The sequence below is a fragment of the Cryptomeria japonica genome, chromosome 2 (assembly GCF_030272615.1).
Source record: "Cryptomeria japonica chromosome 2, Sugi_1.0, whole genome shotgun sequence".
Classification (NCBI taxonomy): Eukaryota; Viridiplantae; Streptophyta; class Pinopsida; order Cupressales; family Cupressaceae; genus Cryptomeria; species Cryptomeria japonica.
In genome coordinates, this window is record NC_081406.1 from 670,761,790 (window position 1) to 670,782,749 (window position 20,960).

Consider the following 20,960-nt stretch of genomic DNA (forward strand, 5'->3'; position numbering starts at 1 on the left):
CTTAGGTTTTCGTCCAATCCATGAAATTCTGAAGGTTTCCGTCCTCAAAAAATGATCCAAGAGATAGCTCTCCAAAACAAGTGAAAACAAATAAACTCTAGAATGCCTTCACAAATTCCCTTTTTCCTTCTTTTATAATAGTCTTTTCCCCATTTGGAGAGAACTACTTTATTTTATTTATTTTATTCCATTTTCCTTCCAAAAAGCAAAGCAACTTTATGTTATGAATTAAAGTTGACATTATAATAAAGTCACTTTATTAATTTAAACTCCCCTATTGCTGCAAAAATGACCTTTTTATTAATATAATGATAATTTGACATACAAGGTGCCTGTTTTATGTGCCCAAGATTTAAAACTTTTCGCCCGAGTTCAAACGAGCTATAATACTAAGGTGCTCATTAAACTATTTTAGTAAATTAATTAATTTATAGCCAATATTACACCCAACTTGCAAAAATCACCGCAAAGCATTGGAATTGATATCTGACAGCACAAGAGTGATCTCGATGATGAAAGATGATAAACGAGCCTGATTGGGTGACTTACTAAAAATAGACACTCTCCAAGAATTTTGGAGCCCAAACCGAAAGCCGAAAATAACATCTAAACGCGTCATTTAACTCCTCTAAACCATCTGAGCTCATTAGAAATGCCAAAACACCCCTTGGATCATGCTAACACAAACCCAAAATGCCAGTGACAACTACACTGCTAGAGAATCTGAAAACAGGGACATTACACAGTCCATTACATTGACAATTTGTCGTTTCTGGATTTGACTGTGTGAGAGTTCAACGTTTCGGGTCACACTCTGTGATCCATCATCAAGTTGAAAGAGTACATAAGGAGAATAAAAAATTATGGACTCTTTCATCTTCATGATGGATCACAAAGTATGATCCAAAACATTGATGCAAAAACTCTCACACGGTCGAATCCAAAAACAGCAAATCATCAGCATTATGTATATATATATGTATATTCACATTCAATGGATATGAGGTAATTCAACTGTAAGAAAGAAGAGTTCAAGTGTCTTGGTTGAGCACAAGGTGAGAGAAGAGAGGTACAGCCCTCCTTAAGAAGTCTTCACTAAATTAGATATTAATCTTTAACAGAGCATCAAAAGGCATTCATGCATACATGTATGTATTTATATTCTCATTCAATGAATAAAATGTATGCATGTATGTATTTATATTCTCATTCAATGGATAAGATGTATGTCTGCATGTGAGTATGTATGTATGTATGTATGCATGTGTGTGTGTGTGTGCCTGAATGTGTCTGTGTGAAAAAGGAGAAATATGTTGACACGAAATGGGAAATTGGTCTACTAAGGGCTTACTGCTGTGTTGTCAGTAGGGTGGTGGCAGGGCTTCATGTTTCCCGCAACCATAGGCGGCTAGAGGTAAGTGATTATACCATTCCAATGTTTTGCAGTGAGTCCACCCATTGCTTAAGGCATCATTGTGTGCTCTATAAGGGTTTCCCTTGTCTAGCAGGTCTTATTAACTACTGGCATGAGTGGGGTGCAGGGGGTTAGGGGCAAGAGGTGCAGTGAGCATAGTGCAGGAGGTGATGGAAGTGTTCGTGGAGGAGTCAAGTAGTAGAGAGAAGTGAGGAGTAGTTTAATCAATGGAGTTCACCTGATAATTGCCGGGTGTTATTTGTAGCATCTCCTTCTAGTTTGTGTTGCGTTTGTCTAAGTATCTTAAGGCATTGTAATTCTGGATGTAATACAAACTTTATTCTTGGGCAGGGGCCTCAATAGAACCATATATCTATCCAAGGAAACCCCTCCTGCTGTCCACCAATCTCCCCATCCCAGAAAGTCAAGAAAAAATTGGATAAATTACAATTTTTTGCCAAGTTTGGTAACTATAAAGTTCTCAACTAACAAGAAGACATCTATCTATAAATAGACCTCCCATTCAAATTTGTCTGCATAAAATGTGAATATGAAAAATCTGATGCATAGAGTAGTTACTTGTTTTGAAACTGCATGCAGCTGATACATTGGATCCAAAAAATAATTTTCAATGAGTTCATATTCTAAATGATGGTAAAACAAAGTATTTTGCAAACTCAGTGAAGTAAAAAAGCCACATTCCTCATTTTCAACATGGACAGTCATTTTGAAAGATAGCACTTACCTTAAGCAAATCACATCGCCGAGCACGAAAGGAATTAAGAAATCCAATGAAACGAGTAGTTTGCACACCAAATTCAGTTTTCAAGGCATCCCAATCAAAAGGCTTCCTAAACAATACAATTAAACAAAATATCACCCCAGTTAATATTGTGATTGGTAAGATATATATCTACATGAGCATATATTTATGAATATCTCTCCCACACAACATGATCACAAAAGCACACACATATATGTTGATTGCATGAGTATGCCTATGACAGATTAAATCTGGATTTCATGTAACAAATTGAAATAAGAGTATAAAACATTAACCTATTGATTTCTTTTTATCTAATAAATAGATTAAAAAATGCTTTCGCTACTGATCTTATAAACAAATTTACACTGTTTATGACAGAAAAAATTGACAGAACCTATTTTCATGTGGCAGAGGAAACTAAAATCCAAGAGAAAAAAAATAAGAATAAAACAGTAAAAAGCCATTCAAGGTCACCAACAGTTTTATTTCAATGGAAAATTAAGTGAGAGTTTGATAGGGAGTCATTTCACATAACTCTACCAAACATAGGCATATTCTATACTGCTAGCAGGTCTCAGATAATACTCTTTCATTGTAACTGTAATTCTCATTCTATAATCTTTTCTCTTATTTCATTCATTTCCTTAGGGTTTCCTCAAAGTCTTGTATTTGCACGACTGCAGCATCACTTGGTGGCTCAATAGGCCCACATTATTTCTCATTAAACATGGGCTTGTTAAACTATGTATGAAATATCTTATAACATACAATGCATGGTAGACAATAATGTGGCCTATTCAGTGATTCACACAACTTTAGTTGTAAAGAAATAAGAAACACCTTGACGTTCTCCTAAATGGCATATCACAGCATCACTTCATGGCTTGACAGGCCCACATTATTTATTATTAAACATGGGCTTCTTCAACTATTGAAAAAATCTCTTATAACATACAATGCAATTGTGTGTAATAATGTGTGTCTTATAGACAGAACTTTAGTTCTAAAGAAATATTAAACACCTTGGTGTCCTCCTACATGACATGTCATAACATTCTGTGGATGGTGTTGGGTTAGAGATTGGAGGGACAAAACATTATCTGGGAATGTACTTCTGAAGAACAGTATTGTATGCAACGCCTAGAGCATCTAAATAAACTTTAATACATCAGCATTCCTAGTAGGAATCTGACCAATGCTATACTTCATTTGGATGCAACCTATATCCTAACTAGGTCCCAAAGTAAAAATCCCTTGTTTTCCAAACAGACCCTATGAATAAGTAAAGTGAACCCAAGACAATTGACCTTTATTTTTCTTTCGAAATACTATTTGCCTAAACAAATTCCTTGGAGTACATGATTGCATTTTATTCACCAGCGTGACTTATAAAAATGAGACAAGCTAGGTGTTATTGAAGTCTAAGAGTCCCAAATATTAAGTTTGTATAGTTCAAAAGATACCAAAAAGTTTTAAAACAATGTTCCATCGGAATGCATTCCCTGGATTTGAGTGGCATCCTAGGTACATGGGGAGGACATCTCCTTCCTATTCCCATTTTCTATGGTAAATTTAGGGGCGTCTCCCTTTTTTATGGTCATTTTAGGGACTTCTTTTCATCCATTGGACAACCGAACACCCCCTGGCCAAACCCAAGACTTCAGGGCATCCCACACATCAAGTACATAAATATAAATTAAAAAACATTTTAAATCAAATAAAGCACTGAAAACAGGGTCCACCAACACCACCAACCCAAAAAGACCTATAAAACACATACGCATTGCTTTCTTGCAATTACCAAAAGATAAGAGGAAGAACAGCAGTTTCCAAGATATCAATCATATGATGACTCTCATTAATAAGATTGTTGCTAAATGTCCCTGTGTACCATGCATGGTATAATATTTCTTTGTTTTACATCTCTCCATATGAATCATGTTTCATATTATGTCTATGAACCTCAACCTGTCAGATGGATTATGGAATCAGTGAATTGTTATTGTTATTGTACTTACTCTTTAGAATTTTAGTTTTAGTTGGTTTGTTTATGTTATTGGAAAAAAAAATTGCATTGTGTAAAACCTGTCTCCAAATCCCCCCATCCCTAAAACTTAGAGAAACACTGAAAAGAACAGATAACCTTATTCACTAAATGATAAATAACACCATAGCTTTTTGATAAAGGAGCCATTATTAATAATAATAACAAATAGAAAATATGATGTCTACAGGACAACTAACAAATATGCCAAGAAAAATAATAAGATCCTTCCATATAAATCATGTAAGAATTAGATTAACCTGTCATTTAGATGCGTTGAGCCTCCCTTTGTCTGTCCATATTCATCTCCCATGTTCAGAACAGGCACTCCCAGTGACACTAATAAGATGAAAAGAAAATTTCGAATCTGACATTCATCACAGAACTGTGTATACATTAGGCAATAATTCAACAAGACAGTTTGGAGATCTCCAGACTAAAGCAACTAGATTGATTGAAAAGTTAATATATCACAAGGAGAGGTTATAACGCTTATGTTCTTTACTCAGATTGACAATATCAAACATTATAGGAATCTGAAAAACGAATTTAACTATTTTTTTAATAAAAACTAGCAGATATGAATATTGAGTGCATAACTACAAAGGCGCTAGGCTCTCTTAGATGCAAATAATACGATAACGGAATCTGAAGGGCAATACTAATTTTCCATAAGCACACTCTTTGCTAGGAAATGAAGAAATCAGATCCAAATATTAAATGCATGGCAAAATAGGCATCGCACTTTCTTGAATGCAAGTAACACAAGGCCAGAATCTTAACGGCAAAATTATTTTTCAGAATCCTGCTATTTGCTAGAAAATGGACATGACCATTAGGTAATAGACAGAAGCATACATTTTGAAAGACTGGAAATAAAACTTGGGTGATGGCTATTACTCTCAAACAATTTAAGCGATAATTGGAAAAATGTATTAAACAACAGGAAAAGCACAAGTGTAGTAAGGACATGCAAACAAAACATTGAACCATGTTATCACTGTAGACAGCAAAGTACACAGTACAAACACATGCACCAGTGCCAAGAAAAGCTTCGATATGTTTTTGAATCAAATTATTTGACACTCCAGCTTGCATACCTTTACACTTCATTTTACAGTTATTCTTAATCTTGCAACACATCAGAAAATTAAAAATATTAAGCAATTACCAATCCTTCCAATTTCCCTTTATCCCAAAATTACTGTATATTTAATGCATTTATACTAAACCTTACAAATGCCTGTTCTCCAAGTATTTGGGAAGCAAGAATTTTCCTATCATGTAAACTTAGGAGTAATTAGACTACCTGTTTCAGTCGTGTTTCCAGAATCAAATGATTATTTGTTGGACCTTCTTCACCACAATTCCAACTATTATGAAACAATCCAAAAATAGCATTATCAATTGGAAAACTTTTAATCAGAAAAGCTAAAGACTGACCCCATTTATGAGCTGAAAATTACCTTAATTGGGCGGATTCATGTGTATCACTGAAGCATCACAGCAGACAAATAATGCTTAGATATTAGCAGGAAGTATAGAAATACTATGTAAGGAGATCTATTTCAAAAATATGTGTATCAATATGAACACAACCAATTAAAGAATTTATCGCCCATGTTATGTTAGGTTTCAAAGGAAAATACAAATACCTGAAGCTAACTAGGTCAACAAGAGATAAGCCAAAGTTACGGGTGATAAAGTTCAAGGAAAAACAAGGACCTCGACCATCAGTAAAAATATCTCCACTGAAAGAAGAAAAATATAATTAGTCTTCCATGCTAACATATAAGATCTTTTCTAAAACAATAGCTGCTCAAACTGTCTTAAATGCATACGAAGAAAAAATACTCATTCAAATAGCAAAATAAAAAAGTTATCGTGCAGAAAGAAGTTGATTGAATGATTTAGTAGCATAAGTCAGTTAGCAATAGAAAAGACAGAAATAAGACTAGAGATTTTGTATTACAAATTGAAGTTGCAATCATCAGAGTTTGTTGTTAGCAGGCTTAACTTCACATAAAATCCTAGCAACTAGGCTGTGCATTACTTAAAGGACGAGTAAAACAAGACTAAAGTTGGTAAAGAGAAGAAATGTGTGTATGTCCATCCCACATTAGATGAAAAATCATAAAGGCACCCTCTCAATTCACAAATAAATTCCAACTAACTTCTGTCCACTCACAGTGACTCCCATGCCAGATGCTAAAGGATTTCAGCTAATCTCACAAAAAGAGGGCTATGCAGAATAAAACCTGCCACAAAGCCTGGTTGCAAAATTGCTTAGTTGATCTTTGTCACCCCTTAGAAACTTCCTAACATCATCGTGGAACCTGAAGTTCATTTCTGCCCACTTCTTCCAATGTGGAAAAAGAATTTCCTGCAGTGACATCTAATCAGCTTGGTTCTACTCGTAAATATCTATTAACATAACTAACCTACTTCAAACAAATGTGTACTTGTCCGCACTATAGAATGGCATATTTAAATGGCACAACAACAAAGATGATGGAAGAATCTATATAGCACTGACAAATACAGAAGAAAACATAATATTTCACTAGCAAATGGAGTCCAAACCATACATCAAAAAATTTCAAATCTTAAAATTTTACCTTACTTGGTGTGATAAAGGGCAAGCATGGATCTGCAATAATCTTAGTCTTTGAAAGAACGGGATCAAAAGTAATAGCCTCTATCAATGGAGGACGACTTAAATTTTCCCCATGTGGTCCTTTTAATAGAGACTGAGAATTTGAGAAGCTAAAACCATCAACATGGTACTCATTTACCCAATGCCGGAGACTATCTAAGATCTGGAAAACAAACATTTTAATTATTGGAGGAATATAATATAATAAAAATATGTAAATGAAACTTTTAATCCTTTAATAAAGTATATGATACAATAAAATCATGTAAAATCTGCATAAACCAACATTGTAGAATTCAAACTGATGAAAACATGAACCAAATGAATGTTTATTCACACGTACTAATAACCGATCAGAGGTAAATCAGATTATCATAGATACACAAAATCAAAAAAGTACTTATGCTTTTTCTAAAAACAAAATATTATTCATGTTTAAAAAGAGTGTTTAATCCTAACAGAAGATTAAATAAATCAATTAAGAAATATACGAAGTAACTGAAAGAGCTCATGAAGTTGTAATACTCTTTAAAATCACAAAATAAAATAAAATAAATCATTGATGTCCTCAAACTGGAAGTGTTGGATACAACTCAAGAGCATAGTATGCAAGGCACAAACCAGAATGCTAGTGCCCAAAATAACTCCTATGCAAATAATCCTAAGCTTTAAGCAAGGTAATAGTACAAAGTAACAAAGATAAATAAGTAAACTAAAATAAGTGTGGCAAAAAACAATGTCTGTTTATGGCATAGGCATGAGACTTGGTCAGTACTCACATAGTAAATTCATAAGAGCTCTGCAAGACTAACTGACCCAATTTTCACATGTTAAATTTGCCTCTTAAGACTCATGAATATGCGGAAACTTGTGAGCTCTGATGAGTCTAAAGAAAATTGCAAGTTTCTACAGAAACACAAATCTAGACAAGCAAACTTGCCAACTCTGCAAAACAAGACAAAAAGAAAATAATTAAAAATTACAAATTCTTGCTACTAATTAGATTTTTATTTAGAGGACCTTTTGTTGATTTTGCTTGCTAAACATGAGCCTAAATCTTAAGGACCAAAAGTTGTCTATTGTGTCTATGCCAAGGCCAAGTCTCATTAATATGGTTTATAGTGTTATACTCAGTTATGGAGAACCTCAACCTCTTCATGTTTCCCTCTAAAGGAAAAATCCATGGATAAAGATGATCTACTCTTGAAAGCAAACCACAGAAGTCTAATTACAATACCAACATGAGTTGCAGATGCGTTACACAGACACTAAGGCAATAGCTCAAGCATGAGAACATATCATATCACACTCATCATCTATAATGGTGAAGTCACCAAAATCCAAACAAAGCCTATTGATAGCAAAAGTGTCATTGGTGTCTAGAAAGAAATCAAGGATAATCTATATTTGGTTACCTTGGAATAAACCTTGTCTAGCATCTACAAATTGTAATGAAGGTATAGTGCTAAGGAAATTAGGTGTTATGAGATTATTCCAATCATATGATATCTATGTTACACCAAGTTTCTAGAATGGGGACAGCAGAGGATGGGAGGGCACATTTTGGTGATGGATATTTTGGAGGCCATTACAGGGGACAACTATTAAAAATTTAAAACAATAGGGAAAAAAATTTAAATATAGAGAAATTTCAAATATTCCTATGATAACATTGATAAGGCATTTACAATGTACATTATAGATACTTAACATAAAAAATAAGCTACTCACCTCCCAAAATCTGGATGGGAAGCCTAGGAACAGCAGCAGATTCAAATCATACCATGAGTTGATACCCATAGTTATAGTCTCTCCTCTAAAGATAATTCATCCCATATGCTAGAGACTTCATAGCAGTCAAGTAAGTCAGGTAATATTAGCATTGATTGTTAAGATGTTCGTAGGTGTGTCTGTACAGTGACTATGGTTATATGCCAGAGATTTGAGATTCTTCAACAGTTGTGTATGTCGAATTTTTTATAATACAATTGCACATGACATATTGTAACATAACTTCCTTGCAGCTGTTTCAATGTGTATATTTAATTTCAATATTAGAATACAGAAAATTAGTTAGTTTTTAAGTTGTGTCATGAGCAACACTTAATAAAACAACAAAAAGTCACTCTTAACTTTTGAGATGTTGTCTAAGTATCGGCAAAAGGACTTGGATGACTTAAAGATTGTTAAAGTTAGAACCAGAAACATAAGAGACAGATATCTGAAACAATAAAATTTCACAAGAACAAGATACACAAGAATTTATCCTGGGAAAACCCTCCACTTGAGGATGAAAAACCCAGCCACACCAAAAATCCAACTTTTATTGAAGGCGTAAATTTGAATACAAAGCTCTCAAGCTTAATGAATCAAGGATCTAAACATGATTGTTTGCACTTAACAATCAATAGAATAAGTCAATAACATCTCAGGAAAATTAATGGTTTCTACCATACAGCTAGCACATAAGCTCTCTGCAATATGAAATACCCATACATCAATCATATATGAAGAGAAGATACAAAAACGCAGATGAAGATCCAAAGCTTCTCACACGGATGATCTCATAAGCAAATATATATATCTCTACTCCCTCATTAACATCTTGCACACACCCAACAACCTGCTAATCCTACTATTGATCTGATTTATGAAAACCAGATTACAATACCTGGTGTGATACCTGCGGTATTGTAGATTTCAACACAAAAATTGACAACAAGAAGATTGCAAGCCAAAAACTGTCTCCATTCTATTCAAAATTGGAGTTTATACAAGTCGAATGTATCCCAAGGGTCACACAAATCCCTTGGAATTGAAACGAAGAGTCACAATAATGTTTATTACAATTAAACTACTAAAACTATCAAAATTATCAAAAAACTAAATATAAAATTTAGTCCACTTTGAGAAGGCATAACTTTCTCATCCTAGCTCCGAATTACAAACCGTTTGATGCGTTGGAAAGGTATTCAAATAATCTAGAACCAAATTTCGGAAACATCGAAGATGTCTCTTCATGTTTCCGCGCCCAACATTTGTCCAAAAATGCACCGAAGACCCTCAAAATTGCAATTTACTAAAACATAGAAAATTTTGAAAATTAGATTTCAATATTTTCCCAATTTAATCCTGATCAACTATATATAAGAACAAGACTCGAAGATATCTCTTGACAAAGGAAGACAGAAAGCTGAAGCGCCATAAGCTATCGGCAGTTACAAAGTGAGCCGTTACATAAACCAGTTATCAAAAGAGCCACATAGGCGATGAAACAATCTGAACCTCTCAACCGATGAAGAACGATGCGATGTCCCCTTTTTGTTGACATCAGATATTCAATGGGATTAGCCTATTACTGACCCTCGTAGGCTAATAAGATTGAATAGAGGGTCCTCCAAGGGATGCAGCTTCTCCAGTGGTCAGAGTTTTGTAGGTTTGGCTTTCGTTCGGCTTCATTTGGACTCTTTTTGCTACACATACTATTTTTAGTAAGTCAGATATCTGCGGGATGGACCCTCTTACTATTTACAGTTGGGTAGTTAGTCATTTGGTGAATTGCAGTGGTGACCTCCATTTCTAACGGCTTGGCGAGGTATTAAATATTAATGAAGTTTTTAATGATTAAATGACTTTATATTATAATTTAATAATTAAAAGTTAATAATAAAGTTATATGTGACTTTATTATTATGGGTCATGACTTCATTAATGAGGGGGCCATTTATATTATTTTATTAGGCTCTTATATCAAAGTGATTATTAAATGTCATTTAATAATCATAAATGCCTAATAAGAGAGAAATCGAGCTCTGTGAGAGGATATAAAAGGTTTAATTGAAGGAAGAGCTGAATTTTTTGATGAATTGTGCTTTTTGAAATGGGAGAAGTTTGAGAGAGGAAGAAACCAGGGTTTCCACCTTTGCACTTTGGAGAGCGTAAATTCTTCGAAGTTAGGGCATCTGAGGTGCTGAAATAATCACTGATATTTGCCATTGGGAGTGACTTCATTCAGGGTCACTATTTATGCACAAATTGAAGAAGAATCCATGGAATGTTGAGCTGATTAATGAATTTCATCTGGAAGTTGAAAGACCATATTGGAGGAAACATTGCCAATGCATTGTCATTATTTATTTTGTGAGCTGCTACAGTACCCGCGTGAACAGTGTCACTGCTACAGTAGTCGTGAACAGTATTACGGCTACAGTATTTCGTTTCAGATTTGGGGTTATTGCTTACTTCTTCTTCTTATGAGCTAGGCGCTTCAATCAGGTTCCATTTGGCCCTTATTTCAATGAGATTTAATGTTGTTTATGTATGAAGTCATGGCTGTCTTTGTACTCAGAAAATTCTGAAACTAGTCATTGGAAAAGAAAAGCCTTGACCATTGGAAGTCATGTTGTAATCGGTTATTGCTTCAATTATAAGGAGAGACAAGGTTGCATGCTATCTTGCATGATGTCTTGTGTATGCATGCCAATTGTTTGTTTAAATTCCAGCCTGCTGTAGACGCTCCTTTTCTTGCAGCTAATTCATGAAATTGCATCTGAAAATCCTAAAACTATTGCTTAAACATCACCAAAAGGTTCCTTAGTTGTTTGGAGTTCCCTGCATCAATCTTCTTTGGGAGTTGCATTCATAATATAAGTCTGAAGTTAAATATTAGAAAAGACAGCCAGTGTCAATAACATGCAACAGCATAACAGCTGTCTCAAAATTAATGACACACAGAATTCTCAGTCTGGAAACTAGAACAACAGATTGTCAGTCAATTGTTTGACAATATTCCTTGAGCATTTAAATCAGAAATTTTCAATCAGATTTGGCAAGGGATATTACAAACGAGGAGGAAAGAAAACGCTGCCAGCACACACGAGGCTCCCATGAAGTTGCAAGTCATACACACAGGTCCATGACAGTTATCAAGGAAGCCGTTACCCTTCCAGTTATGAAGAAACCCAAAGGATCAAATGCAAAACTCAAAATTGTTGAACAATATAGATTCACAACCATAGCAGGAATAATGAAGTCTCCTGCAGCTACAAACATTAACAAAAATAAGACTTTTAAAAGTAGGGTTGCCTGACCAATAAGCAGAAAAACCATTGTGGTAAACTTGTAAGTACACACTATTGGAAATTGGAGAAAACTATGGAAATGGCTGAACTATTTTTCTTAAATCCAAGTATTATTGTGTGGTAATGCCTTAGCATCCCCGCACAAATCCCAAGTTTCTAATAGATTAGGGTAATATGTTTTGACAAGGGACATTAGAGGACATTTCTAAGGCATTCTTGTATCCCAAAACATGCCTAGCATGGGAACACACCCAAAAATATTGGGGAATATGTCCCCAAGGAATATAAAATAATATAGATCTAAAATATGTCCTTGCACTCTCTAACCATCCAAATACTTCGGTATCCTACTTCTCTTCCCACAAATCCCCAAATTTTGCAATTATACTATTTGTCTCAATATTCTATTAACCATTAGAGGTTTCTAGAAGTACTTTATTCCCTCATCATGTGACGTCCCCATCTAAACAATCAAAATATGAGAATGCCATTCTAAAATAGAATTTAATAATAAATAATAATACAATTAAAAATATAAAAAATAAATAAATAAATAAAATATATATATATATAACCAAATAAATGAATAGAATAGACTAAATAAAATATTAATAATAATAATAAACAAGATTCAATATATAATTTATATTTATTAAATATTAATATTAATTACATATTCATCAAATAATAATATAAATTATACGATATTGTATTATTACAAAACACAAATAAAAAGTTCTCACCGGTTCCTTGAGTTTGATTGCTGTTGCTAACATATCAAATGGTAAACTTTGGGGCAGACCAGATCTGACGAATGTCAGAATGGTCTCCCTTGCAAAAGTATAAGAATCCTTCCAAGTGAAATACGAACCATACAATTATGGTGATAATGACCTTTGGTAGTGATTCATTAAAATGATTACCTTGAAGACTAGACGGAGAGTTTATGATCCTTCCAAGTGAAATACGAACCATACAATTATGGTGATAATGACCTTTGGTAGTGATTCATTAAAATGATTACCTTGAAGACTAGACGGAGAGTTTATGATCCTTCCAAGTGAAATACGAACCATACAATTATGGTGATAATGACCTTTGGTAGTGATTCATTAAAATGATTACCTTGAAGACTAGACGGAGAGTTTATGATCCTTCCAAGTGAAATACGAACCATACAATTATGGTGATAATGACCTTTGGTAGTGATTCATTATAGATGAGAATCGATAATAAATTACCTTGAAGACTAGACGGAGAATTTATGATCCTTCAAAGCTACGTAAGACTCATTAGAAGGCAGTCAAGTGTTTACGTTCCAACCAATATGTAAGAGGATATAAGAGACGAAGTCAATAAAGCCAATTAAAATACCAAGAATCACCACCTGGGATTAGTTAGTAATAAATAAGATAATATTAAACGATATCATTGGTTGGTTATGAAAGGGTATAAGCCATGCCGGTTGGAGTGCAATCGATCCTTTCGGTATTGCAAGATATAAATGGATTCACTCTGAAAAGGGGGGGGGAGATAGGCTGAACATGTAAGCTTAACATAGGAAGGCTAATAAGGTTTGAATGCAGAATTTAATAGTAAGAGTAATATAGACTGCAACACGTATGACAGTAATTATTCATTTCTTATATAATGGCGTCAGATCTGTCTGCCCTTACACCCCATTAAATATAATTATTGCTTGTAGGCAGTAGTGCTATTTAATATATATTCGATAATTAGAAAATATATAAATGTTTGATAATATAATTTATTAATTTATTTATATTCAAATCAGAAAATAATAATATATATATATACATACATACATACATACTTGACATAATATCAATAAGATTATGTTTATATATTTACAAAAGCATAAATTATAAATATACATATTATTATGAATATAATGGATGGTTGTCAATAATAGAACTGAATATGATATAAGAAGGGACTTATACGAAGACAATGGCATACATCAGATAATTTAAATATAAAATCAATACACCAGACTGAAGACTAACCTATAAGATCATATGTAGTATGTAACCAATCTCTCTCACAGAATTATATTGTTATTATAATATCGTTTTATATATATGTGTGTGTACATGTGTGTATACACACACATATATATGTGTATATATCTGCAATGTACTTGTTCGTGTAGAATCAATAATAGGAATAAAGAAGTATGTAAAGATAGACATAAATTATAATTTAAATGATAATGAAATGTAGAATGTTATATAAAAAATGTGATTATATGATAGAGGCTATAGGGAGGAAATTCCCTTAGCCTAATGGAGGGATTATGATAATCCCTGGTAGGCAATATATACTGAATATCTATATGCATATATGTTATGGCTTGGTTGACAAAGTTCATCCAAGAAGAGACGGACCTGGTCGGTCCTCTCTGGTAGACTTGGATGATGGGATGCATCATCCAAGGCAAGGAATTGATTAGCTATGATGGTCTTCCTTGGTATGGCTTGGATGTAAGAAATTACATCCAAGACAGGAATCGAATTAACCTTTGATTTCCTGGATGGCTTGGGTGTGAGAAGTTACATCCAAGACAGGAATCGAATTAACCCTTGAATTCCTGGATGGCTTGATGGTTCCAAGAAGGCGAGCTTCATAGCCACCTAAGGACATATCACAGTACGGCACTCGTATCCTTTTTATTAGATAAGAATTGAGATTAGTGTTAATTAAGTAATTTAAGTTAAATTGCAATTAGATTAGATTATATATATATATATATATATATATATATATATATATATATATATATATATATATATATATTTGTTGTATTCTAACACTCTGTTTTGCAGGACAGTGATCTCTAACTAGTAGGGACATTACAGTGGTATCAGAGCATGATCCTGCCATCCTTCAGGGTAAATGATAAATTACTGAATCACTCAATTAACAGAAAAGAAAGAATAAGGGACAACAGCAGGTATGGATTGATAGATAATGTGAACAGTTGATAATATAATTTTAACATGGCTAATTCAACTAGTGTTTCGAATACTACTAATATCATCAATATAATTTAATGTAATTTAACTATTAATGTCATTGATAGAATGCAATCTAAGTAACACTAATAAATCAAATTAACATGGGTATTACAATTATTATAGTTAATACAAGTACTCATGATAATTTAGTCTTCATACTAAGTTAATTCTATCAACAATATTAATTTTGGTAATAATAATACAGTTGATCAGTTTAAGAATGTAAAATAATAGTAATACAATATTTAATAAGGCATGAGGATAAACAATTAATATAATACAACATTATTAGACAGTACATTACTAGTATAGCATCAATGATATTAGGGTTGGTATTAAATTTAGGTTTGTGGTATTAAATGTGGTGGCCAATTCAATAGGAAGGAAATCTTTATTGATATCAGTAAACAAATAGTACAGATAGATGATTTATTTTGATCAACAACTACAATATATAATTTTTGAAGTATTCGAGTGACAACAATGCCTATAAATTCCACAATAAGCCCAATTTCAACCTCTAGATGAAACCAACAAATAGAATCAAAAGATTTTCATCCTCCAATTCCTAATAATTTGAGTGTTTTTGCCCTTCAGTAAAGGTGTAGAAACAAAGGTCTACAACAAGGGTTTCTGGAAATTGATAAAATAGAATGAATTTTTTTTCCAATATTTTCCTTTATAATCTCTTTTCCATCCAACCCTACTAGTAATTAAAAATTACTTCTTTTACTTGTCTATTCAACCTATATCCCTTTTGTAATTACTAATTACCTTTTTTTAATAATTAATAGTTGTTTCTATGTTGTCAGATATGCCTCTAGGAGCACAATGTGGGTCTAGGTTCAAGTCAAGTTTGAGTTTGGTCCCAATGCGGCCTTGGGTTCATTGTGGGTTCGGCTCTGCCAGATCATGCACCCAAAAACCATATTTTGGTGGATTTTTATTCTCTGCAAATTTCTAATGCAATTTGTTTTCGGTGCTCCCTTTGATCCAATCTATTTTCTACTCGCTAGACCAATTAAAGATTGCACAAAACGATTTAAATTGCAGCCTTGCATTTCTTATTTTTAACCCACTTTTGGGTGGCTTCCATGAATCAAGCCCACTATAAAACTATTATTGCTTTAAAAATCTTTAAGACTATAAAGTTTATCTAAACTTATTTATATATATTCATTAATGCTTATTTACATTTTATAACACAACCAACTATGATCATCAACCATATACTTGTCTCTAAGAGCATCATGACCACAATCAGTAGAGCATGCAAAATTCATGAACTCAACCCTCACTGCATCTTGTATGTCAAGATCAATGAAGATTCTACAAATTGTTGCCTTATATCCTTGACTAACTTCAACATCTCTACATGGGCAACTCTTTTTGCCACAAAAAGGAATTGAGCACAATAATGTTTGGGACTCAATGCAAAGGCAAGAAGATGTACCAAAGCGGTCATTTTGTTCTATCTCTCTTGAATGATTTTGTTTAGTTGTTTGAAGAATTTTTCTTAAGGATCTTACTCTTTTGCATTTATGATAACTTTCATCTTCTAAATTAGAGTCAATGCCAGCAGACCTATCCATGTTACTATAACAAATCATGCTCAATATGGGAGAGTGAAAATGAGGGGATACTAAACACGATCCCACCAAATGGCATCCAGTATCATTTGATTAGCCTTTACCACCTTTGTAGTGCTAGATTGCCTCCAAAATCTATTGATGACCATGTTAGAAAGTGCCTCACACAAGTCGTCTCAACACAAATGTGTTGGAGGCAAAGGGGACTCAAGCATCTTGTTTGAAAATTAGAATTACAGATAAAATACAAAAATTAAAATTAAAATTATTTTATTTTATTTTTATTGATTAGGTGCAACAGAGCTGCAGAAAGATATATTAACATTTATAAAGTAATTACATGAGAGAGTTTCAGATTTCCAAGCATGGCTTCCAAGGCAATCTGTATGACTGAGACCTATCAAAACACCAAACCGTCCATATGACCATAGGCCAAACAGACCCATCCCATTTACATTATCCAAGCCGTATGGGTGGTTGACTAAAAAAATATACATTTTTACATACGTCTTCATTTACAAACATACATTCATATACTTCGATGACATTTATAACCTGTATACATGTGTAACACTATACCTCAGCCCACATTTTTTAATTTTTACAAAGAACAGCCCAAACCCATGAACCTATAGAAACAATCATTTCCTTCAGGAAGTCTTCTTGAATATATCGCTAACTGCATAAACCTTTCCAAGTGTATCTGCAAAAACCAAGAGTAGAACAAAAAAACAAAAATACCAAAAATGTTAAAAACTTTAAAATCAATTCCCTTCATAGAAGACATCTAAGCTCACTACATTGGCAAAGTTCTTGAACCATGGCACCCATTAGTCTCCATCCCCACCGCCTGCTTCAATAACTCTTTTCCAATGGTTGCCCATCTACAATGACTAACCAGGCCCTACTCATCCAAACCCATGATTAATGGTTGCCTCGCCACCACAATGTCATCCTCAAACAATTTTTGTATATTGTTTAGCCATAGGATTCCACCTTTAAGCTCTGACACACCCACCAAGTTGATGTCATCTAGCAGCACCTCTTACTTAAAAACAAGACGTAGGAGCAGCGGGTCCTGCACTTTTTCCTCTCCCAAATCCAAAAGGTGTGCCAAGAATTTCCCTTGTAGTCAGAGGTGATTTGTCAGGGGAGTCCACCTTGGAGAACAGATCAACTCCAACTCATAGTCCAGAACCCTCAATTTATTGCTCTTCCAATAGTGGCCTTGTTGGCCATTTTGCATGTTTCCAATCCAAATTACTTAGTAGTTTAGATGTTTCCCTTGCTACCCATTTTATTATAATGGACCAATCCTTCCAACTACTTCTCAATCTACCGCCAAATTAGCCATACTATCTACAACTTTGTTGGCCTCCCTGTAGACATGATTAATTGTAAACTCCTTGAATTCCAATAATTCCAAGGCTCTTCCTAGTAGTGCACCGAGTTTCCAATTGGGTGTCGATCCGGTTCTTACTGCATTAACCACTATTGCAAAGTTGCCTTTTGTTTCTAACTTGGTGATATCCAAATCCTTACATAATAGCAACCCTTCATTTAGTGCCCTGAACTCAGCAATATTATTAGTTGCTTCTTCTAAGGGTCTTGCAATCTTGGCCACCACCAATCTATCCCAAAAGTGGACAATGCATCCAACTCCTGAAGGTCTCGAGTTGCCTCACGATGCCCCATCAAAATTTAACTTCAACCATCCATTTTGTGGAGGTTTGCATTGCATTGTTGTCTTTCCTCTCTGCTTGCCTCACCCCCAATGCCAAAGAATTTGGGAACCTTTAGAGCAAACCATTTGTTCCTAATATTCTTGTCTTCAAAGAGTCTCCTATTCCTTTCTTTCCATATTTCCCACAGTAATAATGAAGGCCTACCTACCTACAGACTCCCAAATAGGCCTGTCTTATTCATGTATGGCCAACTTTTAAACAAACTCATTATATCATTTGGAAGGGCCGTGAACCATCCCATTTCCGCACAAAGCCACCTCCAACATGTTTGGGAATAGGGACACCAAAGTAGTAGGTGATGCATTCACACTAAGTTCACACAAGGAACAGCTTGAGGATCCTTCAAAACATATCTTACTAAGCCATTATGTTGTAAGTATTCTTCCTTCCAAAGCAGCCCAAGCAAACACTCCTGCTTTGGGCATGCATTGCTTACACTAGCAAAGCTCCAATGGAAATTCATGTTGGAATTGCATTTTTGAATAATGTTGTTAACAATTATACCCATCTCTTGTGTTGTATTGGCTTGTATTTGACCCTATCCACACTAAATTCTGCCCTTATTTAAGGGTAAAATTCGATTTCTAAGTGTCTGATTCAGTTGTTCAATATCATTTGCCAGTACAGGAAGTTACTCCATCATCTTCCATTTCCAACCAATGGATGGTTGGTTGTCGTCTATCTCAACATAATCCCTGACTTTTGTTCCCAAACTCGAAGTGCAATAGAATACCCAATTGACCCACTAATTGTTGAATCCAAAAGCCTCAAGCCACCTACACAAGAATCTCCAATCCACCTTGTCATAGGCCTTTTTGATATCAAGCTTGATAAGCATATTAAGCATTTTATTATTTTGACATGAATGAATAGTTTCTTGTGCAATGATTACTCCATCTAGAATAGATCTCCTAGGAACAAAACCAGTCTGTTCTTCAGAGATGATGTATGGGAGGACCCATTTCAGCCTATTTGCCTTCACCATAACCTTGTCAAAGGTATCACAATGTGATAGGAGTCTGAACTCATCCAGACTTGTTGCTTTCTCTTTCTTGGGGATGAGAGATATGAAAGTCTTGTTGTTAGAAATTAGGATCTTAAGATACTAATCATCATAAACAAGATATAAAATAAGTGCATTAAGAATCATACAACCATAAGATAACACATTAAACAAGATATACATGGGGAAAACCCTTTTGGGTAAGCATCATTTTATTAAAACACTTACAAATGTAGTCTATCATAAAATAGACTAGAACCTGGGGGCACTCCTCCAATACTTCCACATGGCCAATAATATCTCTTGTGCATAGTGATATAACTCATCATATAGCTTCAAATTCAAACACCTCTCAAATGAGAGAGAACCTTCCTAGATATAGGAGGAAGGGTGACTTCACTAGTCAAACCTTTTCAATAACCCCCATTCATAAATAATTAATAATCTAATAGTTATTAAATTATAATTATTTCAAATGGGATATGTTTATAAAGCATATAATTTATAAGGTTCTCTAACATTATATATAAATGTTATAAGGATGTGATTCCCAATAACATTATGTTCTAACACTTCCCCTTAATGTTAATAGGGGATTACATGTCAATTTCCATAAAAAAAAAATGAAGCACCCCAGTAACGTAGGTCTTCTTTGATAGTGATAAACAAGGACACAAATTTATGCCAATATAAAGATCATGCATTCCAAACTACATAAAGTCATCTTGTCATAATTTATAATCCCAGTGTTTTAAAAATGATGATATGAGGTCTTAAAAAGTTATATTGGGCCCATGGTCTCCTCAAATTACCCTCTCCCCAAGATCATTAAAAAGTGCCCGTAGGACTTAATACAATGCTTTTACGAGTGGAAGATTTACAAGGAGAAGAATTTACAATATGCCCATAGGACTTGAGCACAAATGTGCCTATAGGACTTACTAATGCCTACTTGCAATATTTAAAAACAAAAAGGACTTGCATATGCCTATCTGCAATCTTAAAGGACTTACTCATGCCTATATAGGTCTTATTTCATACCTATTAAGACATATTCCTACCCATAGGATTTAAAACTAGGATTTAGCCACTAGGTGGTGTCATTGACATGAACACTCCCCCTTGATGGCATCACCCAAGGCCAAGCATTGTTTGAATTTGGAGCATATAATGCCTAAAGGTCTTATGCCTATTAGGTCTTACATCTAGGATTTAGCCATTGGGTAACGTCATGTACACTCCCCCTTAATGGCATCACCTAAAAGCCAATCACCGCACAGATGATTTCAAAGTGATGGCTAAAATTCCAATATATAGCATGTGCCCATGATCTTCATAGTGTCTTTATTATGGAATGATTTCACTTGAGTGAGGTGCCCATGATCTTCAAAGTGCCTTTGTTATGCAATACTTTCACTTGAGTGAGATGCCCATGATCTTCAATGTTCATTTTGATCTTTAGAAATGATATTCTTTGGAAAGAGTAAAATAACTTCAAGTAAGATGGCACTTTTACATGTATCTAACACAAACTCTTCCATAAATCTTCAAGGCCATATCGATTCTTCAAGAGCTACTTTCTTATTTTGTCCATTTGATTCAAGGTCACATAGAAGATAGCCTT

At 34.2% G+C, this 20,960-nt stretch overlaps 1 protein-coding gene across 3 annotated transcripts in view; it reads right to left on the minus strand.

Annotated features, from left to right (window-relative positions):
* The window catches only part of LOC131034013 (isoamylase 2, chloroplastic), a 374,673-nt gene that overhangs the window by 114,397 nt on the left and 239,316 nt on the right, over positions 1–20,960 (minus strand). For 2 of the 3 annotated variants that reach the window (XM_057965350.2, XM_057965346.2), the window contains 7 exons: positions 6,843–7,043; positions 6,483–6,607; positions 5,880–5,975; positions 5,691–5,717; positions 5,534–5,597; positions 4,485–4,609; positions 2,160–2,265 (listed from right to left, as the gene is read on the minus strand). In XM_057965350.2, the coding sequence (XP_057821333.2) occupies positions 2,160–2,265; positions 4,485–4,609; positions 5,534–5,597; positions 5,691–5,717; positions 5,880–5,975; positions 6,483–6,607; positions 6,843–7,043 (744 nt within the window). The remainder of the gene's footprint in view (positions 1–2,159; positions 2,266–4,484; positions 4,610–5,533; positions 5,598–5,690; positions 5,718–5,879; positions 5,976–6,482; positions 6,608–6,842; positions 7,044–20,960) is intronic. The other variant, XM_057965347.2, reaches the window with a different exon arrangement.